Below are 25,554 nucleotides of genomic sequence, written 5' to 3' on the forward strand. Positions count from 1 at the left end.
CATGAAAACCACCCAGAACCACAGCATTCATTTTCATAACTTGCTTGAAACTTCTAGAAAAACTTCTAGAACCACAACCTGAAGATAGGGATTAACTCCTATTTTTATCAACAAGCTGACAATAACCACAAGAAATCTAATCTCATAAGTCCATGACCTTTTATCTCTACCCTAGGAAAAACTAATTTTACAATCCTTGACTTAATGTTTGAGTGAATTGTTGAGAATTTGGAACCCAACTTGTTCCCTAACAATTTGCCTATTTAAATAAAGCCTCCTAACTTGAAACCTAAAATGTTATTGCTGCTACCAATTTATTTCTAGCTTCATACAAACCATGCCGAAACTTCAGCCCCAGAGAACCAATTTTTCAAATTAGTAACACTGTTTTTTGTCATGATTACACCTGTGATAATCAATTCTTTCATTCCTAGTATTCCAGCATATTATTGATATCAGCATGCTTGAAAATATTGCTACTATTTCTTTACATACAATTGTTTTTTATAAAGGATTTGAAAATCTCAAAAGAATCACCTTTGAATTTCAAATAACAGACAATTTGAAATTCCTACAATCTACAGTCAAATTTACACCCACTCACATGGACATATAATGTCAATACTTATTGGGATTGCTAATTGGGTTCCGCATTTATGCGACTTCAAAGAGATTGTCCAGATTTTTGTGGTTGCTTATTGTGATCACTGCATTTTCAAAACAGTTACTGATCAAACATAAATATTCAAGAATGTGCATAGCTGGATCCTCACAATCTTTCATGGTGACATGTAACTAGTCACAATCTTGCAGCAATTACAGTAATGTTCTTCATCAGATACAACATTCAAGAATGCTGCCCAGCTTATGAGAACATATTGCAGTTCGACATTTCATGTAGTTTTTTTAACAGTTCCATTCAACTACGTGGAGGGTTAATTTTTCACCTCGGAATCATGATTTTATAATGCCAGCATAGATAGAGGTTAGAGAAGACGATTATACAGGTTTCAGGAAAGCAAATCAATTATATGCATTTACTATATCTACTCAACAAAGAGAATTGATGTAGTTTTGGCAAATCAATGCATCAGAAGGGGCATTATCTTAGTCAATAGAATGTGAAATATCTGCTAATTTTCTGTTGATGGGTGTGGTTAAAGTTCGGGCTTCTGATGGATTAATAATCAGTATTGATTGATTATACTCATAGATTCTCTTAATGCGTGATTTTTCCATTTGTCATTAGGATGGGCAAGAGTGACGCTTCCTATATGGCTTACAAGCAAGAACCCAAACCACAAGACCAACTACATTACATTGAATCCTGCCATTAATTATTAGTGTACAAATTAATAAAGTGAATTCAAACTTTCAGCCAGAAAAATGGAACTAAGAAACCACCATTTTCTACAACAATACATCACATGGATTACAACAAGCAAAGGGGATTAATGGCTATATAATAATCATATATGAAACAGTTACATTTGAGTAAATTGTGAAACTTCTCCTATGCTTTTCTATCTTGTATTGAGTTGTTCTGTTAATAAAATATAAAACATTCCCATGGTAGGAAGGGGGAATGTTTTACCTGATGCTGCAAACTTAGTACTCATCGCTGGTATTGTATCCTTTTTCCATTACTTTACTTGAATTTGAAGTACAAAGAGTCAGCATATCTTGAAAACCACACAGAAGCTTATGGCTCAAGCTGCAACAGCTTAATGGTAAAGTTTCATATATGAGCTATTTGATACCTTCATTATTCAAGGTTATTGGTACCTATTAACAAGTATTCCCAAATTTAGCAACAAATTGACATAATAATAATGACTTCATAGCTTTAAATAACGCAGATATTTAAAGTGTCTCAGTGCTTCAAATTTCCTTGTCTTGGGTGACATGGGAAATGCCTTTGAAATGTTCTGAATTTAAGGGGATATTTCATAAAGAAAGAAAGAAAGATATATTAATGTTTAAGAGGCCAAATGGCCTATAAGAACAAACAAAGATTACATCTTTAGAATGGTGTCTGATCTTTGAGGAAACCAAACCAAAAATTAAATTATGGAGCTGCCTAAGATATCAAAGAATCTCGTTAGCTAAAAAGTTTAACATTCTGAACTTAATGGATTGAAACTTATTTTCAAACGGTCTTCAACATGGGCCAATCAGAGATAGATAGATAGATAGATTTTATTATCGTCTTTGAAGGTCAAATATGAGATATAAGACCAAAAATATAACAGAGAGTGAGAGAGAGATTTTATTATCGTCTTCAGAGGACAAACAGATCATCGTTGAGATGGTTGAGTCACATGTTTGAGAACCATGAGGTTATGAGTTCAATACACAATGTGGCATGTGGTTTAAAGGAAAGTGAAATATCGTTTAACAAAGATACATGGAAATCAGGATTTGAACCCAAGCCCTGTTGATAGCCTATTCCAGAAACTATTCCTATGTACTTTTTATTGTGAGACACAAGATTATAAGCCATATACACCAATTTTGCCTTTTGGTAATTACATTTCTCCAATTTTTTCTTCTGTCTTAAGCATCCCACAGGATCAAGTGATTCTGATACTAACTCTAACTAAATGATAGTGACTTTTCAATTCTAAAGCTTTAATGGATGTGGAGAGATGTAAACATAACCTCAAAATGCACTCATTTTCCATGTGCATGCTATGAGCATTAAGCATTTGCTCAATGGTATTCTGCTCTATACAGAATAATGGAAATTTAATCTTGAACGACTTTCTATTTAAGTAAATACATGATATGAACTTTTAGGAGGTCAGAATGTCCAATGAGACCAAATAAAGAGATTACATCTGAAAATTTTGTCTCATCTTGGAGCAGCATGAGCCAAAATAAAATGAGAAACTGCCGAAGCTATCATGGCTATCCCTCATGCATTTGGTTAACAGTATACTCTCTTAGATAAAAGCATCCATGAAACTACTTCCAGTCAGAACATCCATCGTCAATCCACAGACCATAATATCCATAGACACTTCACAAAGAATCATACCTAAAAACCCCCCATTTGTAAACATTATCATCCTGATGATAAATTTCAAAAAGGTTACACAGGGATAGCACAGTTTTAGGTGAAGTATATGTAATATATTGATGATATCGATGCAATTTGATAACAATACAAACATTGTCTACCAATCTAGAAGAAACGGAGCAAAAATATCAATCCAGCAACATCACCCATCTTCCAAGGAGACCATAGGTTATGGAAACAATTTTACCTGAGGTATACATGAGGGCATTTAAATGTATTGAAGATCTGGGGGAAGAGGTTGTATCCATTTGAGATTAAGAAAAATTACACCATTCTGCCCTCCAAGAAGTTTTACTTGTACCTCATATTCACCTTCTCTTAATACTCTAGTCAATGTAAGAGCACATTTACCAAGACGTTTCTGCAAAGCAACAGCTTTAGGTTAGCATGTTGACTACAATCTAATGATATGATCAGAACCATTCATAAAATTACATATGAGTTTGACCTAGTTGATGTAGAAATCTAGAATAGAGAGCCAAATATAAGAACATGTTCAGCATAGAAATGCATAAGATATAACCACATGTCAACCATCTTACTTCAAGAAAAGTATCGTGATCAAACACATCTACCAAAAGCATGTCATGCAGTGCATCTTCAACCATGAAATCAAAGCTTTGATTCCATTCTGGTTTCAAACTTTTCGAAATCACCTGGCAGGAAAGCAAAGCGAATACAAATTACACACTCAAAGATCAAATTTATCAAATCCTGCAAAGAAATACGTTTCTTACTTTGGTTGTCTTACGAGCATCATTTTTCTTCATCCTTAGTAGCACATATGGATCACACTGGTGATTCGAATCGCTTGGAACCAAGTCCTCCGCGCGTATCACAGTAACTTGTAATATACCACGGATGATGGCACCTTCTCGCATGTATGATCTTAATGTTGTGTGCCTTAAACCGTTTGTATTTGATGTGATAACCTTTTCTAAAGACGTGAGTGGCATGGAGGCCATATTGGTTGTATTTAATGTGTCGGCTGCATGGCTTACTTCTTCATCCAGAGTATGATATATAAGTTCAACATGCACCTGCAAGTACTTGAATAGTTTCATACCAACTACAAATTAAAACTTCCAGTTTTATTTCTCAATTTTTTCTTTTTTCTCGGGGGTTCAAGGGATTATAATTTTTCAAACTTGAATATCCCGACCATCTTTCCTTCCTGTAATGGTGAGTACATAAAGTGAAAACTAGCAAAAATATCTGAAGATCATTTCTAGAAGTTGAGGCTACCCAACTACACTGTCAATTTCTCTTTCTTTCTACTTCATATGTTGTGCTTGCAAAAGCTATGATAAAAAACGACTTTCCTTTCTTTGAGAAAACAGTGACATACCTCGCCTCTCTTTGAGGAAGGATCTTTTCCATTTTTTGAGTCCTTATACAGAGCAAGCCACAAGTCATCCAATCTCTCTGGAACCAATGCATTCAGCTCTAAATGAGTGGAGCCAATAAGTTGCGGTTCTTGCAGGCCTTCATCATCGAAAACCTTGATTGTAAGCTTCTGGGACGTTAAATCCTCAACTTCTAGTTTAAAATGTTCGTTCCAGATTGGCTCTATATCATTGTTCTGCCAAAAAACAAGTCAGTATGCTCTAAACAATATCTCAGCACAACATTATCAGAATCAAAGGTAAATAGTACAATGCTTTTCCCATCAAGATCTATATCCACAGAGTGTCTATATGAACCAACAATTCAGAGGTATAGTGACAACACTCACGATTGTTTTAGTCTTCTTGATCCGATTTGGAATTGGACGAATGTAAACTTGTGCAAAGGGATCAGATTTCCCAATAATATCCTTATTTTTAAGTTCTTTTGCTTGTACTATTTTGATTTCCAGTATTCCAACTACTCTTAATTCCAAATCCCTGCCAATACTGACCACATCAATTAAACATAAACAAAAATGAAATATTATAGTATATGAAGCCCTAAATAGACAATTCTGATGACCTGTAATCACCAGGAATAATGGGGATTATGTTGCGAACTGGCCAAAGCATTGAATCCTCCACAGCTGTCTTGATTGTACCCTGAGATATTCTGCTTTTGTTAGCATGCAAGCATTGCATCAGGAACATAATGTATAATAATCATGTATTCATGCACACATTATGTGCATGTTTGTGTGGCTCTATATGTATATATGCATGGAGCATTTCCAGTAAGTGCACCATACGATTTCCTATTTCCACAACTCAGCAACAATGAGAAATTTTTGTAACAAAAACTTCTGAACGTGTGGGAAGAAATTCTCTTAGAAAACCACTCTTAACGATATTTAACTTGCAAAAGGATGCATAGATATCCTGTGGTACTTGAGCATACTTGATATAGAACTTAAAATCAAGATATTCAAACATTCTTTCATCTTTCGAAGGCAGAAAGGGATTTCATGATTATAAAACAGTACCATCAGACGTTACCTCTATGTCAAAACAATAATTATGCAAATCAATTAACTTCAGAGTAAAGTTGTTGTGCAATAGGCATCCGACAACCCAGATGAGTAAAGAATAATTTCGGTTTGACAATCCTAGAATGATAGTAAGGGTGATATAAAGTGCAGTACTTCCAGGACTGTGTTCACTCCACCATCCCTTTCTATCCTAAGGCATGTCAAAAAATGACTACCCAGCATAGTAGGCATATCTTGTGAGTTAATTCCAATAAATTTTCTTTCTTCATTTGTTTTTCCTTCTTAGTATGGATGCAAAACATAAAATGAGACAAATTGTGAGATAATGACAAAATTCATAAACAGAATAGAACATGCTCAGTACAAAATACAAAATAGATAGGCATAAGCAAGGTGTAATTGAAATGATTGACAGGGGTACACATGTCTACAGTATGGATGCAAAACATAAAATGAGACAAATTGTGAGATAATGACAAAATTCATAAACAGAATAGAACATGCTCAGTACAAAATACAAAATAGATAGGCATAAGCAAGGTGTAATTGAAATGATTGACAGGGGTACACATGTCTACAGTATGGATGCAAAACATAAAATGAGACAAATTGTGAGATAATGACAAAATTCATAAACAGAATAGAACATGCTCAGTACAAAATACAAAATAGATAGGCATAAGCAAGGTGTAATTGAAATGATTGACAGGGGTACACATGTCTACAGTATGGATGCAAAACATAAAATGAGACAAATTGTGAGATAATGACAAAATTCATAAACAGAATAGAACATGCTCAGTACAAAATACAAAATAGATAGGCATAAGCAAGGTGTAATTGAAATGATTGACAGGGGTACACATGTCTACAGTATGGATGCAAAACATAAAATGAGACAAATTGTGAGATAATGACAAAATTCATAAACAGAATAGAACATGCTCAGTACAAAATACAAAATAGATAGGCATAAGCAAGGTGTAATTGAAATGATTGACAGGGGTACACATGTCTACAGTATGGATGCAAAACATAAAATGAGACAAATTGTGAGATAATGACAAAATTCATAAACAGAATAGAACATGCTCAGTACAAAATACAAAATAGATAGGCATAAGCAAGGTGTAATTGAAATGATTGACAGGGGTACACATGTCTACAGTATGGATGCAAAACATAAAATGAGACAAATTGTGAGATAATGACAAAATTCATAAACAGAATAGAACATGCTCAGTACAAAATACAAAATAGATAGGCATAAGCAAGGTGTAATTGAAATGATTGACAGGGGTACACATGTCTACAGTATGGATGCAAAACATAAAATGAGACAAATTGTGAGATAATGACAAAATTCATAAACAGAATAGAACATGCTCAGTACAAAATACAAAATAGATAGGCATAAGCAAGGTGTAATTGAAATGATTGACAGGGGTACACATGTCTACAGTAGAAATTTTCAGTAATTACACACATACCGTAATAATGTTGTCAAGCCCTGGAACAGAAGTTACCTCACCACCAACAAACTTCAATCTAAAGTCAATCTTTTCCTGAGTTTCATAAATTTGAATATGTAAATAAAGTTGCAGAATAAGCTGATCCTTCGAGATCCGTTGAAACAATATGTGTTGTGCTTACTATCTCTTTTAGGGAATACACAACTGCTCCAAAGCCAGGAATCTCATCAACCAATGGCTTGAACATGATTCGGAATATGCCAGTAAATGCAGCATCTTTTAACTAATAAGAAAGGGAAAAGTAACGTGTCAATTACATTCAAATAAATGTACGAAATACCTTCTGAATTCAATCCAGAAAGAGCTGAGATATCCAGTTTGAGGAATATGTACTACCACAAGGTATTGCACAATTTTGAGTCTCATGAAACATTTTGGCTTCTACAAAGTTATTAATACATATATTATATATGCACCAAATAATGTACAGGCAGAATCTAGGCACACAGACTGGAGCCAAAACATTAAATACAAAATGATTATGATGTGCATACAACCTCAAGAATAATTATAATTCCCATATTGCATGTAAATATTTGGGACCAATTCAAGACTCATTTGCAGAAGCATTTTCAGGACCTTCCAGGTTAAATATTTCATCCATCACTTCTTTTAATATTGACTGTTATCCAGGGCTCAACAAGCATTTCGACCATATTACGATTGAAATAGCATTGTATCGCTCTTGATGGATTGTATCAAAGCCTATCTAAATGTTGTAAGTAGAAGCTGTGGAAGGTGCAACTTGCACAAGCCGTTTTAAGCAGAAGCTTACAATTCTAGGTCTATCACAAGGCTTGAAGCACAGAATAATGAAGTTTTTGACATAAGAGCTCACAATCTTGTTCTATGAGAGCTCCAAGCACAGAGTAATGAAGTTTTGAACATAGGAACAAGAGAGCTCAAGTGTGTCACCTTGATTTAGGTCTCTAGCTCCGATGAGAATTGGAGTTGTAAGTGTTATGGATTGATTCTGCTGATGAGATCTTGTGAACCTTATGAATTTTTACTACATTGCAACATAATTGTTAAACGCCCTTCTTCATATCTTGAACATTAATTGAATATGTTTGCACCTTCAACCTTGCCTTTGTGCTTGGTGTTGTCTTCAGACTAGCACCAAAGGCATCATGCATAGAATCTTAATACATACAACCTCTGATACCTCTCCTTTTCAACCTATTTGGGTAGACCAGTATATCCCATGCATCACAACAACTTGAGCATAGAGAGAGATAGTTGATTATACAATCTATGACATGATAATGTAATTGCAGCCATGATATAACTGTAATCTATCTCACGCTTTCAACATGTTTGGGTAGACTGGTATATCGCATGCATCACAACATGGGTGTAATAGAGAAAAGATAGTTGGTTATATATGTTATGACAGGATAATGCCATTGCAGACATAATATAGTTCTCATCTCTCCTTTCAACATGTTTGGGTAGATTAGTATATCTCATGTATAACAACAACATGAGTATAGAGAAAGATAGTAGATTATATACTCTATGACATGAAAATGTCATTGTCTCCATGTTATAATTGTCACTTCCTGTAAATGATATATTGAGCTTACAGCATGAGGCTCTTCAAAGGACTTAGATGAAAATTTTATTTGTTAAGTAGCTATAGCCATACATTTCTGAAAAAATAGCAATCAAAATGGGACCGCAGATTACCTGTACAGGCAACGAAAAACCATTTAGAAGTTCCACAGCTAAAATGATACTAGGATCTCCATCCCACTGGATAGCAGTCTCCATGACAATTTCATTATCCCCGGAGTCAATAATTCTTATTCCTACATGTTGATAAATGATATTAAAAACTTGAAAAGTAGCAACCATCAAAAACTTGAAAAATATTGTGGCAAATTCGTATGAACAAACCGGTAAATTGAGGAGCAACAGTTCCCAAAGAAAACTTGCTAAACCGTAAGGATGACAGCACATTTGGTTTGTATTGCTCCAAAATTGGCTCTAGCAGAGTTCTGAGTAATGATGAACCTGCCTGATGCAAAAATCAGCATTTAAGGAAGTTTAGATGTATGAAAGCAAGAAAAGCAGTACCAGTGAAGTTGTCTATAAACATCTTAAAACTCTTTAAGATCCAGCTTCCTCCTCTCTTTCAAGATTTCATTTTTCGATATTTCTCTTTTACAATAGTACAGGTCACCAAGCCAATCCAAGAACAGCTCATCATGAGAATCTACGGAAGCCCATTCAAGCTCAAAATGAGGTGTGGCCTCATATGCCAAGTCTTCATTCAACCCCCTTCAGGTCGGGAGACAGTTCAAGGCATAAATTAATGCGCCCAGCAAAGCCCGGCTCTTATAAATAGAATGGCCTAAGCGATAAACAAAAGGCATTTGCAGGAACTTCTATGGTAGATTGCAACTTTCATATATCTAATAAACCTCTTCTACCCTAAATAGAGATAAAAAATACAGACAATAAGGAAAGTGAAATCCACATCTCTCCTGTTAAAAAGTGAAATGTTTATGAATCCAATAAAACTCATCAAATAAGCAACTCAAATGAATTTAAGCTAATTTCAAGAAACATTGAATCTCAGAGGATCTGCCACAATCTTATGGACACATATGATATGATTCAGTTGAGGCCTGGAAAACCCAAAACCTCAGAAACTCTAATGACTGGATATGGTATCCACATGTAACCTTAAACCAGCGACAGCATGTAGCTTTCCTCTAATATTCCCGTACTGTTTTATTACTTGTCAATCAAGAGGAAAGATATAAAAAATGAAGTTAACCCTGGTACATCAAAGAGGCAATGCTTGACTGAGCAGTAAACCATTATCAAATTAGACCTTATCAATACATGGCCATATCCGATTTAGTTCTTGGTTCAGCCATGATACCTGCAGACATGAAAACAGAATCCACAAAAGAAAAGATTAACTTTATGTAAATGCTGCAAGTCAATCAATGAAACATGAATACAGATTGATTGACATTTCAGGTATTGAGTTACACCACAGAAAGAGTTAACTTAAATGGGTAACCAAAACTGGTAAGATTTGTGCACATGACAGTGTTTGGCTTATATACATTATAGAGATGAAATGAGCAACTCTCAAAAACTAGACCCAAAAAAGAGTATAAACAAATAGACTTGCCACATACTGTGCACCCACACAATACCAAAGGCACCTATATAAAAACTTAAACACTATAATAAACGATGCACGAGTAAAACATGCAGAGTCATTTGAAGAAGAAAGCTCCGCTAAAGAATATTATGAAAACAAAAACAGAAAGTGTGTGTGTGTGTGGGGGGGGGGAGGGGGGGGGAGAGAGAGATATGATATATTAGGCCAATCAGATCATGGTTGACACAGTTATGTCAATTTTTTGGGGACAATAAGGTTGTGAGTTCAATACACAATGTGCGATGTGATTTAGGGAAAGTGATTCTATTTCATCTTTTTCTAGACTGAAATCTTCAGTTGCTTCTTAGCTTCATAAATCTTAACAAGTTGTCTAGTTCCTTTTCCTTTTCTTTTCTTTTTAAATGATGGTTAGGTGAGAGAGAGAAATAAATCCACGATCCACTTCCTGTTGATTATACGCGTGACCATGCTGAAGCAAAAACTAACTGAAAGAATACCAATTCTACATGTTTCTACGGAATCCAAAAGCTCAGAGAGTCAATAGGTACTAAACAGGCATGTTCACAACATGACTAAGATGCCTATAAGAGGTACCCAAAACTCATCTACAAACATGTTTTTAAGAGAAGTGAGTATGCACATAGACAAAATTCTGATTCATTTCTATGGCACTTGAAATGTTGCAACCTTCAAAATGACTTACATTCTCCCATTCATGAAAGACAATCCAAGATGGGGTAGCCTGCTTGGAAAAAATCCGCTTTATTTCAGGTAAACTCAAGCTTGCCATAACTGCAGTGCCAACAGCCTAGAAACATTATTGTGATTAGCACGGCGCTTGAAACCCTATCAATGTTAATAAGTACATATAAAATCAGAAAATAAAAAACTTTGATGGAAAAAAATTAGATATTACTGAGAGACTTATCATCTATCAAGCTGGAATAACAGAAAAAGGTTTTGTGTTAAAATATGTGTGCTACAATTTCCTGCATAAATTTCATGTATATTCTAGGAAAATGAATATTACGATCTCACAGCTGTAAGGATTATAAATTAATGACCAATTCTGTGGGACTTGTGTAAGATCTAAAAGACAAAAAGCTAAAATGTGGCCTTAGATGCAATTTATTTCATTTGTGGATAAGAGTTGAAATGAAGAGAGTGCTAAAATTCTGGTACACATAGATTTGCCACCCCACTAGAACAAATAAGAGAAGTAACAATGATCTGACCTTGAAACAACATCCCAACACGTAACATGGATACAAAATGAGAAATTTCTCTCCCACATAGATTTGCCACCCCAGCATCAGAACAAATAGGAGAAGTAACGATGATCTGACCTTGAAACAACTCCCAACACATAATATGGATACAAAATGAATTAATTTCTCGCCCACATAGAGTTGCCACCCCACCATCAGAACAAATAGGAGAACTAATGATGATCTGACCTTGAAACAACATCCACAAGTAATATGGATACAAAATGATTTTGTGTGCATTTGAATGCCTTTCGAGTGATCACTAAGAGTTCATGCTTTTGATGCTATTTTCACAATAATGGAAATTTTCAAATAATAATGACAAGGGGCTTAAATTCCTTGTTCCAGTACATATGCCACTCCACCCAAATATAGAAGTCAGGAACTCTGGGATTGCAGCAACAACCCAGCAAGCAATGCGAAAAATGAATCAATTGTGTGTGCATTTCAAATGATCAATGGGAAAGAACTTTAATCCATTTTAGAGCACCATGTAATTTTCAAAGTATCTGCTAAGTTTAAATAAGATGTAGATGAAAGGAGTGCTAAACTTTTGGTACAATATTGGAACCACCTAGTTTTGGTACAATTTCAAGACTCTTAAGTACATTTTAACCACTTCTGTACGATAAACAAGAATGCAGTTATGTTACTCGCTGGTTCAGTCTTAGAGGATGCATTTTGATCCATTTTTGTTGCTATCCTCACAAGAGTTGTAAGTCTTGTCACATGCTTATCAGCTGCCTCCATCGAAAAGGATGCATCTGAATGCTTTTGATTACAACTTGGAGAGCTTTTTGTGTGATAATGTTCATTTTGATCCCTTTCAATGTGATTGTGCATTTTGATTATGAGAATCTGGAATATGCTTACCAGCTAGTTCCATCAACATGAAGGCATCTTGATTCGTTTTGGTACAATTTTCACAATTCCATCCAAATTTGAATGGTTTTTGAATGATCAAAAGAAAACCATTTTAATCCCTTCAGGTGCAATTTTCGCAGGAATTTGACGATACATTTTGGTCCTTGTTGGCGCAAATACACAGAATATTGATCATCATACATTTGATTTTGTATGGTGCGATTTTCACATGGTAATATTGCCGATCTAGGCGCTACTAGTTAGCCTCATAGAAAAATAATTGATTTCAGTAATATTTTATGCCCGTTCAAAATGCCTTTTGTGTGATCACTTCATTCGAACGCATATTGATCTCTTTTGGTGAGCTTTTCAGGGTAGTTTTACCGAGCTAATTGGAATTAGGCTTACAAAAGCATTATCTTGATCATTTTTGGTACAGATTCCGTGTACATGCTTCACAGAAAATCAATTGTACATTGGATCCCTTATGGTACAATTTTCGTAATAGTTTATAGCAATTGATTTTCGAATAGAGGCTTACCAATTGGGTCCGCCGGAGAGCTCGCACGTTTTCAAGATAGACAAAAGCCACCATAACAGCAAGTCCGATCACAATTCCAAGAACCACGCCAGAAATGAAGGCCATACTGGAACGAATACAGCTAAATTCGGAAAACAAGAAGAAGGAGGAGGAGGAGGAGGAGGAGAAGATTAGGGATCAAGCTCTCATGGTTCGGTTTTTGCAAAGAAAGACGTCGGGAGCTTCTGAATATCTCTGTTCTGAATATGCGAGGCGGAGGGGGGAGGAGGAGGAGGAGAAATGGCGTTTGCACAGAAGAAGAAAAAGGAGGCAAAGGAAGAAAGTAGTGAAGACTAGCGATGGAAGAAGGAAGGAAGGAGATGAAGAAGAGAGAGAGTAGAGAGAGAGTAGAGAGAGAGAGAGAGAGAAGAGAGAGAGAAGAGAAGAAAGAAAGAAAGAAAGAAAGAAAGATGGGTTGGTGTTGGTTGAGTCTGTGTGAAGAAAGAGAAGCTTTGCCTCTCTCTCTCTCTCTCTCTCTCTCTACTCTCTCACACACACACTCTCTCTCTACTTCTCTCTCTCACACACACTCTCTCTCTCTCTCTCTACTTCTCTCTCTCACACACACTCTCTCTCTCTCTCTCTACTCTCTCTCTCACACACACTCTCTCTCTCTCTCTACTCTCTCTCTCACACACACACACCTGTGTGTGTGTCTGTCTCTCTCTACTCTCTCTCTCTCACACACACACACCTGTGCGTGTGTGTCTGTCTCTCTCTACTCTCTCACACACACACACACTCTCTCTCTCTCTCACACACACACACACACTCTCTCTCTCTCTCTACTCTCTCTCTCTCACACACACACACACACGAGGGGGGGGCCGGGGGAGAATGTTTCTGGGATTTTTTGTTATTTCCCAAAATACCCCTCCTCATCCTCCCCCCCCCCCTTCCGCTTTTGTTATTTCCCCAAAATGCCCCTCCTTCCTTCCTTTCTCCCTTCCGTTTCATATATTAGTTATATTTTGTATGTGCTTGTTTGCAAAGTATTCTCGAATAAACTCTATCGAAACGAATCTTCACTAGCGTCAAGCGTCTTTTTTCAATGACTTAACTATGTAGCAAAGATTTAATGTTTCTGGGAGTTTTTGTTAATTCCCCAAAAATGCCCCTCCTTTCTCGCTTCCATTTCATATATTAGTTATATTTTGTATGTGCTTGTTTGCAAAGTATTCTCGAATAAACTCTATCGGAACGAATCTTCACTAGCGTCAAGCATCTTTTTTCAATGACTTAACTATGTAGCAAAGATTTAATGTTTCTGGGAGTTTTTGTTAATTCCCCAAAAATGCCCCTCCTTTCTCGCTTCCATTTCATATATTAGTTATATTTTGTATGTGCTTGTTTGCAAAGTATTCTCGAATAAACTCTATCGAAACGAATCTTCACTAGCGTCAAGCGTCTTTTTTCAATGACTTAACTATGTAGCAAAGATTTAATGTTTCTGGGAGTTTTTGTTAATTCCCCAAAAATGCCCCTCCTTTCTCGCTTCCATTTCATATATTAGTTATATTTTGTATGTGCTTGTTTGCAAAGTATTCTCGAATAAACTCTATCGGAACGAATCTTCACTAGCGTCAAGCATCTTTTTTCAATGACTTAACTATGTAGCAAAGATTTAATGTTTCTGGGAGTTTTTGTTAATTCCCCAAAAATGCCCCTCCTTTCTCGCTTCCATTTCATATATTAGTTATATTTTGTATGTGCTTGTTTGCAAAGTATTCTCGAATAAACTCTATCGAAACGAATCTTCACTAGCGTCAAGCGTCTTTTTTCAATGACTTAACTATGTAGCAAAGATTTAATGTTTCTGGGGGTTTTTGTTAATTCCCCAAAAATGCCCCTCCTTTCTCGCTTCCATTTCATATATTAGTTATATTTTGTATGTGCTTGTTTGCAAAGTATTCTCAACTAAACTCTATCGAAACGAATCTTCACTGGCATTAGGTGTCTTTTTTTCAATGACTTAACAATGTGACAAAGTTTTATTTATTTATTTCCCGGCCACGTACACCGTTGGATCGAAAGTCATACAATTTGAGAGAACCCAATTTCAAGCCTCACCATGGGTGCTAGGCATCTATAACGTAGATCGCAATTGATATGTCATGGACATTTAAAACGTATAGATCTATCTATCCGCTCCCCTCCCTCCTAGGTTAAGCTTCTCGATAAAGGGAATAAGATCGAGTGTATGCTACTCAAAATATTCTTCAAACATTGGTCGTGGTGGGTGTATGTGTTGCTCAGAAAATGGGCTTGTCCAAGTGCATCTCCCTGAAAGACCTGTAAGGCATTCAAGAACCCCGTGTGTGTTTGTGTGCTTATATTTGCGTTTCTTTTTTCCATAATCAACTTACCCTAGCAATAAATCGTTAGAATGCCGAGACAACGCCTCGGTTTCCAAGCCCAAATTTCATGAATCTCTATCATTTTTCCTAATTTTATTTAGATGCCACTTTGGAATTCAGGGGGTTGGACGCATGACTTTTCAGTCTCTATCACACACAATCTTACCAACTAAGCCATATTCTTTTTCAAGGGTGTGAGAGAGAGTTTTGTTCACTCGAGGTATTTTTGGGAATTTATTAAACACAAGAGCATCTCAAGAAATAGTTATAAGTTATAAATATAGGCACGTTTCAGAGTTTTCCCCTTAATTTAAATAGCCTCCCATATACCTAATTATTAATAAGGCATGATTCTAAGTCCAGAAAATGTGCTCGTACAAAATGCCATGCGATTATGTGCCCAAAAGGATTGTCGAAATCATAAACAGGTAGACAAAGACAAAGAATGGTAGAGCATTTTGGCATGCCCCCCCTTTCTCCTCATGTTTCAACAACCTCGTGCAAATGTCCACAAGTCATGAAATCGTAAAAACATCTATGTATATGGACAGAAAGAGCCAAAGCATTTCGTAAATGGATGGAAGTCCATTTCAAAGGAGGGAATGAACATATCCATGAGATGAAAAGGTAATGGAAGGGACAAATTATTAAATGATAGAGTCACCATGATTGATATTCAAACAAGAAAAACAAATACAACAAGAGATTCCCTAGTTTTCACTAAGAAAAATAACTATAATCCACTAGTACCATATTGCATAAATCAATGGGTAGAAAGGAGAAAAGAACAAAAGTCCCAAAGTGGCATCTATATATCATTTTCATTGTTTCTCTCCTTGACAATTCACATCACTTACTCCGATTCCGTCAATGAGCAAGAGATCACACAATAAACGATGGCTTCTGTTAAAGGGATGAATTTCGTTGACTAAAATAATATAAGGGGCCTTGATATTTCTAGAAAGTAAATGCACAAAATGTAGGCATATGTTTCAATTATAAGAATCTTAAGAACCTCACCATTATTCTCTTTTGATTGGCAATGATTTGGTTTATCACCTCCATGTCCCAAATGTTTCTGTTTTATCTAGTTTTTGTATTGTATCCATAGGTAAATATAAGGGAAGTTCCTAAATGTCATCCCATGGGTACAATCATTTCTTTGGTTCCTTATCTATCTAATTAGGTTAGAGTATGTCGGTATCACTTTCCAATATTTGATAAACGATTTCAATTGGTCTTCGTGATAAATTATCGTCATGATCAATTGATGCTTTTTGTGGAAATCTTTCTCAATGACATTTTCATAATTCTCTTTCGAAATTCCAACATTCAAATTTTTTTTTTCGCAATTGAGCTGCATTAAACATTATCGTATAATAATCCTGAATATTCCCGCCTACTTGAAAGTTCAAAAGGATGAATTGTCCATACCGAGCACCACATACATTAGATTTGTTGTTTCAGTTTTGCATGTCAGTGTTGTCATTACATATTGTACTATTCTGACTTTTTTCCCCCTTTCACATTGTTGAAGAACCAAGATAACCAATGCCCTAGTTTGGAGGACGTTGTATTTGTAGGATGGAAACGGAGCATCTCATATCAAACCTTCTCTTAACTTGTCTGTGTATTTACTAGAGAGAAAGGCCCTAGTATTATTTATTGTATGTGTGTAACCGATCTACTTTAAACGTGCAAGGATCATTAGAGACACTCAAACTTATATGATATCAAACGGATAACACCAAGAAAGAAATACAAGATCCTCAGTTACAAAAGACAAATACAATAAAGTGAAGGAATCATAAGAATTCATTCAACACAAAAAGGAAAGACATACATATATCATATATGTATATAAAGTCTACATTCAGATAATGATCACAAATAATTTATCAGAATTCCTTCACTATGTAATGATTTAGTAAGGGGTACAATGATACACGTGTTGATATCTCTATTCATGTAGTCATCACATGATCATTACCACACTCTACAAGTATACAATCATCATGCATCCCCTTGGTATGCCATAATTGAGCATTACTGAAATAACATTTCCTTGAGATTGTTCTCACTGCAATATAGGTTCGCTAAGCTTCAACATGAGTCGCATTTAACTCAATAGAATATGCAACAATGTAACAAGCCCCTACTTGGTTCCACTTGTGATATATGAACAAGTTTATGATGCCACAAAACCATCTATAAATTGGTCCACAAAATAACATGAGTTGATTGAGCTGAGTTGGAAATGTAGATCCAGAAATTAAATATCCTAATCATGTCATTAGGCGAATATACACGAATTAGTCATCCTCCATAGGGATGTTCATTGTTCATCATGTGTTTGAACTAAATTTAAAGTGTCACTAAAAAGGGTGGCCAATGGTGTCTTGATCTATGGGCAAGACTCATGGCATGTCTCATAGCATCCATCAAGTTTTGAGCTCCCATACCTTGTAGTGTGTTTGTGGTTGGTGAACATTTAAGTCACAATTGAAGTTGTTATTACCATCATCACCATCACCATCTTCATCATCATATTGAGATGCTTGTAAGCATGTAATAGATATATAATTTTAATTACAACCTATTCTTGAGTGGCTTCCAAGTTCAACTCCAAACAACAATATATAACATGGCATGTGAGAGGTCGAATTGAATTATTTATGAAAACAACAATATATTGTGTGATCAAAGTCCAATGCAAAAAGGAAATCTTCACTTTAACTTTCGAGTTCTTAAAAGCATGTTTGCCTAAATTCACGTAATCTCCTGAAAAAGCCTAAGCATGCTTTGGAGATTGACATTGTCATCGTAGGTTGCTTACTAACAATTCAAAGATCCATAATTTAACAAACAAAATTGAGCAATGTGACAAATGTATTGGTCTTTTAAAAGAACATCGAAAATGCCATATGCATGTTAATGATTTGATTAACCTATGACAAGTTACAACTATAAAACTTCACACAATTGCCTTGTCATTTTTTAAACTAGTATGTATATGTATATCTCTATGTATGAGTATATATGCATGTGGATTTGATTAGATGGAACCACTACAATTAGTAGAATCTAAGAATGCTTCATGAAAATCCGAATTAACTAATGAGAGATAAATATCCAATATTATGATATTGCATTCTATTCATATCAATGGCTCATCCACATAATAAATTCTCGGTTAAATGCGATCACGAGGTCAAGAAGTATTGTTCAAGCATCCCCAAATGATTGAATGCAACCCTTCGCGAGCCTTAATCATGCCGGTATGTACACCAATATGATTCGTATTAATGTGATCTTCCATGGGATAGAGTGGGCAAACAGAATTAATACCTATGCTAAAATCACTACTTTTGCTACTAATCGAGCTCATGGAAACATCCTCCTCAAGTACTAGTGATGGGTGACAAGGCCTCGAGGCTCGACTTGCATCCGCAATTTCACGCTCACATATAACCCTTGCATTGCTACGATTATTATTATTATTGATACTTCCATCGTCATTTACATTCAAGCCAAATTCCTTATGATACCCAACAAGTGCGCGAGAAGTGTCCAAAAGTGTCGTAGCTCCATGGTCCGGGGAGGGATCTTTATTCCCTCGATTTCCTGTGACTCTCGCGGGATCTATGGTGTAGGACCTTTGATCCTTGGACATGAATTGCAGCACATTATTGTTGGTACGAATTACGGTTGGTAGCAATTCGATGTGGTGCAAAGCTCCATCAATCTCCTCTTTTTTGTTGTCATTGTGAGGCGTCATCCGGGATTCGAACATGAGATTGAGCCAATCCTTCTGTTGTTGGATTCGGATCTGGTGATTGCTTCTCATGTAGGAATGCCAGAAGTTCTTCACATCATTGTCGGTTCGCCCTGAGAAATGAGTTGCGATTTTGGACCAGCTGCCCCCACACCGATATGTACACGAACGAATCCATTGTGACCATTATTCAGGATTAATCAAATAGATGTTAGTACACCAATATATATGCATACAAATCCATTGTGCCCATTATTCAGGATCAATCAAACAGATGTTAGTACACCAATATATATGCATACAAATCCATTGTCATTATTCAGGATTAATCAAATAGATGTTAGTACACCAATATATATGCATACAAATTCATTGTCACAATTCAGGATTAATCAAATAGATGTTAGTACACCAATATATATGCATACAAATTCATTGTCACAATTCAGGATTAATCAAATAGATGTTAGTACACCAATATATATGCATACAAATTCATTGTCATTATTCAGGATTAATCAAATAGATGTTAGTACACCAATATATATGCATACAAATTCATTGTCATAATTAAGGATGAATCAAATAGACATGTCACATTAACAATGGTGTTGATTTAATGCCTTTGTTCCCCCCCCCCCCCCCCTTTTGTTATTAATCCATATTTTTGTTTTTATACCTGTTCCCAAACTTGTTGTGAAGATGGATAACCCGCCTCATTTCGTCGGCCGAGAAAGGTCCTCTCCTCAAATCTGGTCTCAGATAATTGATCCAACGGAGGCGGCAGCTCTTCCCGCATCGATCGAGACCTAGATAGATTAAATGATTTGTCAGATCGATATGTATATACATTCCATCCCGAAACAAAAGCAATATAGAATGAATGCAAATAAACAAGAATAAAGGCTTTGCAATCTGTAATTTAGAGACATGAAATAGATAATAATATCAATAATAATCACACACTTCATCGAATTGTCTTCATAGTTCGATTCCGGAATCATCAGCATAATGATCACTTTTTGGTGTATGACTCCAAATTAGTCTGTTTTGATTTGATTCACTCATCATGTTTGAGGTTCAGATATTATATGGATATATATCAAAATTAACACCACAAATGGAAGGCCTAGAGTATATACAACACCAATGTATAAACATTGATATGAATGTGATGAACTTGATGCATTTAAAAAGAAATGCAGCACACTATCATGGAAAAACATGATCATCATGAAGAAGGTTCCATAACTCTTCGACGAGAATACAACGTTCAAGAAGTAGATCGTCATAAAGCCCTCGATAGACTTAACAAAGAAGCATCAAACTTGCTTTGAAATGTGTTTTCAACACTTACATAACATGATATTTCAAACATATAGGTTTTGTTTTGTTTTGTTTTGTTTTTACCAGTTTGCTTGGCAACATGAGCCCAATTGCCACAACCATGCATTCTCACATAATTCCGGAGCTTCTCATCTTCCTCAGGAGACCACAATCTCTTTTGCATGATGAAAGATCAATGAGATGATTGTTATAAATTATATGCAAAAAAAGATGATAGGGATGGTGTGTGCTGAGCTCACTACAAGCTACTCTAGTTTTAATCCACCATTCATGGAGCACCTTATGTCTCTAAAAAGTGAAACAAAAGCACAACCTACACACCACTTTCAATGTACCACAAAAAGATGAATAAAAATGGAAAGAAAGGATGAGACAATATCTAGTAGGGCAATGCTATGAGTTGTTTCAATTCATTTTTGTTGCTACCCAATAAAGAGAAAGAAAGCATTATACTCTTTGCTTTAAGACCAGAACAGCTAGATTCATTGATGATTGGAGTATATTGTCTAGTAAATGCAACCCCGAGGATGGATCTATCGACAACAATATATTTGTTTCTAGTACCACCTAATGCTTGTAATGACAATGGATAGAATCAGCCTTCGGCCCCCATAGCCGTGTGTGTATATATATATACCTTCAAATTTCGAGTTTCATGGCATTCGGTGGATGTAAATACGATCCCCCCTCTCGTACTTGCATTTTTATTCTCTTCATTTTCTTCCTTGACATTACTAGGCATTGAATTGCATGAGATAAAGCAAAGATGTGGATTCTTTGGCCTCATACATCATTCTTATGACCTCCTCATGACTAGTAATATGACAATTTCACCTCATTTTTTAACTCCCTCTCTCTCTCTCTCTCTCTCTCTCTCATTTTTTTTCCAGACATTTTGATTTTCTTTCCATGCACAAGTAAACAAACAAAAAAAACACACATCCCAACAACTGACTTCCTTCCCTTCTTTCTCCAAGTTTCCATGTGCAATGATGGTGACAACTATTTCTTTGTCCCTATTACCAACTTCGATTATGTCGGCCTCTCTTTGCTCACTAAACGCATTGCATTTACTTTTATCTTGATTGTCATGTTTGAGAAATATTAATAAACGAGGGTACCTCTTCATGAAATGCACATGCTTGCTTTTGACCTATCTTCATTAGACAATAGAAGATTATGAGAAGAATGCCATGAATTATAGGAACTTAGCAAAAATTATGTATATATTTCCTTCATAAAACATTTAGTCCAACTAGCAAGTTTAAATATTTGACTTACATTTGAGTGAATGAGAGTATTTCTTTCCCGAACATTGTGGTTTGCTATTGTGAAATCCCCATAAGTTCTGTCTAATGATGGCAATATCCTTGTTATGTATAATGGCTCCATGTCTTATCTTATCTTGGACATGACACCTTTTCTTTCATTTTGCTTGCTATTTGGAATGCTTATAAGTTCAATATCTAATGTTAATGTGCTCTCTTTCTCTCTCTCTTAGACACACACAGTCAATTTGGACACCACATGAAATTTGGACACATTGGTCATATTTGACCACCGGAGGATGATAATAAAATCTATCCATCTATACTTTTCCTTCCCTTTTCTTTATTTGTTGCAAAACTGTCAGTAAATAAACAAAGTCAAGCTAGCATAAATTGAATGTCTTCTTCAATATTCAAGAAGGTAACTAGTTTTGTATTCTTTTTTTGTGCCTAAAAAACTAGTTCCCTTTTTAAAACCAAGCATGTGGATTTGGGGGCGTATATGAAGACAAGGTAACATAAATTGAATGGCCTCTTCTATATTAGGGATGATAACTAGTTTTGTATTATTCTTTTGCACCTCATTTTTGTTTGCCACCCAAGGATATGGTAAATAAATCTATCTCTATCCTAATGCGAATGATATTTCACTTTCTTTCCTCTAGCTAGCTTTCTTTGTATTGGTTTTCGGATCATATTTGTTTATATATATATATATATATATATATAATCTTTTTCTCATTCTAAATTCCCTCTTTAATGTTTTCTCATTGCGTATCTAGCTTTGTATTGTCGTTTTTTGGTCCCATGGATCATATTTAGCCTTCCGAGGATGAGCATCTCTCTATCACACTCCAAGTTCCACCTCCGATACATCATCTCTCTCCCTCATTCCCAAAGATTACATCTATAATGATAATGCATCTTGTGCTCAACATTGACATTGTAAAATTGAGTCCAATCCCTAGACACACTTCTCTCACAATCACAACGTGCACTCTTAATTGCAATGTTTATCACTAGGATTTTCGAATATTGAGAGTCTCTACTCACTCCATGCAAATAGCGTGTAAATATTTTACTTCCACTTCCATAGGTCCTATATTTGACTTCTTGAGGATAATAATAAAATCTCTCTATCACACACACACAACACATTCTATTCACCCCTAGAGCCATAATCATTGTTATATAGTTTGCAAAAGTACACCTTACTTCACCCTTTCATTTCACCCCCAAAAATGCTCATCATATGTATCTTCCTCCTCAATTTTCCTACTTTTTAACCTCAATGCTTGATCTTTTAACTTTGTTTTGTTTTTAGGGAAATTATTGTTATATACCCCATTATAATAATAGGAATCTACTAAAAAACAACTCCCAAATTTTTGGGTTTTCCCCAACTCATTGGATCTTTTTTCACACCATTTAATTAACACCAAATAAGTGTATATACTCATATGTCTCCCTGAGTATACTAGGTAATAATGGAATGTGCATAATTAGTTGGCCACTTGTGTGAACATGTACAGAACTAACTATGCAATTGATTTATTGTATACACTTTTGCTCTTTATACATTAGTCTTGGCAATAAACACTAATGCTTTAATTGTCACATGATTAAGTTAATTCAGTATAAATCAAGATTTGGGGGAAAAGAAAGATGTGTTTTTGGTATCTTTCCAAATGTACATGATCTCATGTAAGCAGCACTTATAGATTTCCCTTTTTTCTCTTTTTTCTTTTTTCTTTTTTCTTTTTACCTTGACACCACCACTTGGTACTTGGTGTTTATCATCTTTATGCCAAATTCCATGTATTCCCTCAACACAAGAATATTTGTGGGTCTTTCTACTTTCTATTTATATTACTTGTCACTCAATCAAATCACACTTTTACATTGTTTTCAGGGTCTTAGGCTCGTACTTCTCTCGTTCAAGATGCATACCAAGGTGTAACAATGCTTCTTCTTTCTATAGCTATCTATTGTCAATCAATCAAATCACACGTTGTGTCAAAGTTGTGAACTCGTCCTCTTGGTCAGGATAACAAAGTGGAACAAAGGTTCACTTGTATAATGTGAGGATAACTATTACTCTGAAGAGAGAAATTAATTAATGATGGAGGTCTTGTCAGGTAACAAGAGGAGACGGACATGAAAAAATGGCAAATCTGTGCACAGAAGTGCAAGAGATAGTTGAACAAATGAATTAACAATTGCTACAAATTATAAGTAACAAGGGACGGGAATGGATTCCTACAACAAACACCAACAAACACAATCTAAGAAATGGGGAAATCCTTTGACAAGGATAAATTTCATTTCTGTGAAAGGGAGATATTTATGAAGCATATTCAATTATTGAATTGATATTACCCTTTTCCTTAGTAGTCATGAGACCTTCTATGTTTTGTTTTTCTATTTGGTTTATTAAAATGATACTCGCTACAAAAGCAAATAGATAGACAAAGATCCTTGTGAAACCGAGATATGACCCATGAGAGACAACAAGAGAGTAAAAAATGAGAAGACATTGCATCAAACTTGGAAGTCTAGTTCACTAAAACATAGATCACTTTTTAAAACTTGTTTTGAGTGAAAACATTTTCTTATCATGAATGGGATTTTGCATAAGTATATTGATTGTCTCTAAATTTCCTATACTTATCTTAATTTCTCATTACTCTTATGTATTGCATGCATGAAACAAAAATTTCCACATCTAGGTATGGAATAAAATTCAATTGAATGTACAAATCAAACAATGATATCAATCATTATAAACAAGAGATCACTTTTTTAAACTTTTTGAGTGAGCATTTTCTTATCGTGAATGAGATTTTGCATGAGTATATCACTTGTCTCTTAATTTCATACAATAATTTGAGTTTCTCATCAATTCCATGTATTACATGCACGAAATGAAAGTTTCCTTGTCAATTGTACTGAAAAAGTCAATTGAATGTACAAATCAAACAATGATATCAATCATGAACAAGGAGAGGTTTAAACATATTAGTAATTAAGAAGGGACAAGTCATTAAATGTTATAAATCACTACATTTGTAGAGGAAGAGAGAGAGAGAGACAAATCAGCCAATGATTTAAATTCATTACGTGAATACTCACTCGAAAATGAGAAAACAAAAGTATAAATGCATAAATTTCCCTAGGACAAATAATTGCCAGATGGCACTACCAAATGATGCCTCCTTTGGGACATGGATTGTACATCAATATATTTGATCATAGAGTAAATTCTTCAACTTTCGGGAATAGGGATTTGTCAATACTGTTTTTTAGTGCAATTTTGTTGATGATGCTATGTGCATGTGTCTTCTTAAATTAATATATTTAAAAACCACAAATATTGTAAGTTGAGCCAAAACCTAATGAATTAAACTATCTCGTGAGAAAATAACCGCATCAAATAACAATGTGGAAACATTGCCTCTAATCATTATACATGAGACTCTAGGCTTTCCTGCCACTCGCTCTAACAAACATTTGTTTATTGTTTTAAACACGATGGTGGCATTGACATTACACCCTTGAGGTTTTGGATCATCGTTGTGGATCTGTGATATTATGTGTCTACTTTAGCCAGAGCTTGACTTCATATATTGATTTGCCAAAATCTCTATTTCACCTTAACACCACTTGGTACTCCTATCACTATGATAAATGCCAAATTCTTTGTTTTGCCCTTTATCCTTTCTGTTCTAACTTCTTATATGTCTTGTTGTCAAGTAACACATTTGTTAAAGTTGCATACTCCTCAAGGTAAAACAAGATGGATTATACTTGGCGACATTAAATTGGAGGATAACTCCTCTAAATCTAGGAACATGGGTTTGTAATTATGGTGTTGACAGGGGCTTTTCATGTTTCTATGG

The 25,554-nt window shown here is 35.3% G+C and overlaps 2 protein-coding genes across 4 annotated transcripts; both read right to left on the reverse strand.

Moving 5' to 3' along the window:
* Positions 1 to 355: 355 nt before the first annotated feature.
* On the reverse strand, positions 356 to 13,117 carry LOC147863327 (synaptotagmin-5-like). 3 transcript variants are annotated; one of them, XM_087320879.1, is made up of 14 exons: positions 12,870 to 13,117; positions 10,900 to 11,004; positions 9,894 to 9,944; positions 8,951 to 9,071; positions 8,741 to 8,862; positions 7,173 to 7,274; positions 7,010 to 7,084; positions 5,054 to 5,133; positions 4,818 to 4,968; positions 4,431 to 4,664; positions 3,820 to 4,122; positions 3,625 to 3,738; positions 3,270 to 3,443; positions 356 to 707 (listed from the first exon to the last, which is right to left on the reverse strand). In XM_087320879.1, exons 1-13 carry the CDS (start codon positions 12,972 to 12,974, stop codon positions 3,291 to 3,293), a joined length of 1,716 nt encoding a protein of 571 aa, XP_087177005.1. In that variant the 5' UTR covers positions 12,975 to 13,117; the 3' UTR covers positions 356 to 707; positions 3,270 to 3,290. The 3 variants fall into 3 exon arrangements, with proteins under 3 accessions (XP_087177005.1, XP_087177004.1, XP_087177006.1); XM_087320878.1 differs by lacking the exon at positions 356 to 707 and adding an exon at positions 1,316 to 1,785 and having other exon boundaries at positions 12,870 to 13,016; XM_087320880.1 differs by lacking the exon at positions 356 to 707 and adding an exon at positions 1,316 to 1,785 and having other exon boundaries at positions 10,900 to 11,042; positions 12,870 to 12,993.
* A 5,242-nt stretch (positions 13,118 to 18,359) lies between these two features.
* Positions 18,360 to 20,968, reverse strand: LOC147863328 (uncharacterized). Its single transcript, XM_087321896.1, has 3 exons — positions 20,451 to 20,968; positions 19,720 to 19,849; positions 18,360 to 19,182 (listed from the first exon to the last, which is right to left on the reverse strand). Exons 1-3 carry the CDS (start codon positions 20,548 to 20,550, stop codon positions 18,477 to 18,479), a joined length of 936 nt encoding a protein of 311 aa, XP_087178022.1. The 5' UTR covers positions 20,551 to 20,968; the 3' UTR covers positions 18,360 to 18,476.
* Positions 20,969 to 25,554: the final 4,586 nt, after the last annotated feature.

The sequence above is a fragment of the Azolla caroliniana genome, unplaced genomic scaffold, assembly GCF_043228905.1.
Source record: "Azolla caroliniana isolate FFs.n. ecotype wild unplaced genomic scaffold, voAzoCaro1.0.p SCAF_6, whole genome shotgun sequence".
Classification (NCBI taxonomy): Eukaryota; Viridiplantae; Streptophyta; class Polypodiopsida; order Salviniales; family Salviniaceae; genus Azolla; species Azolla caroliniana.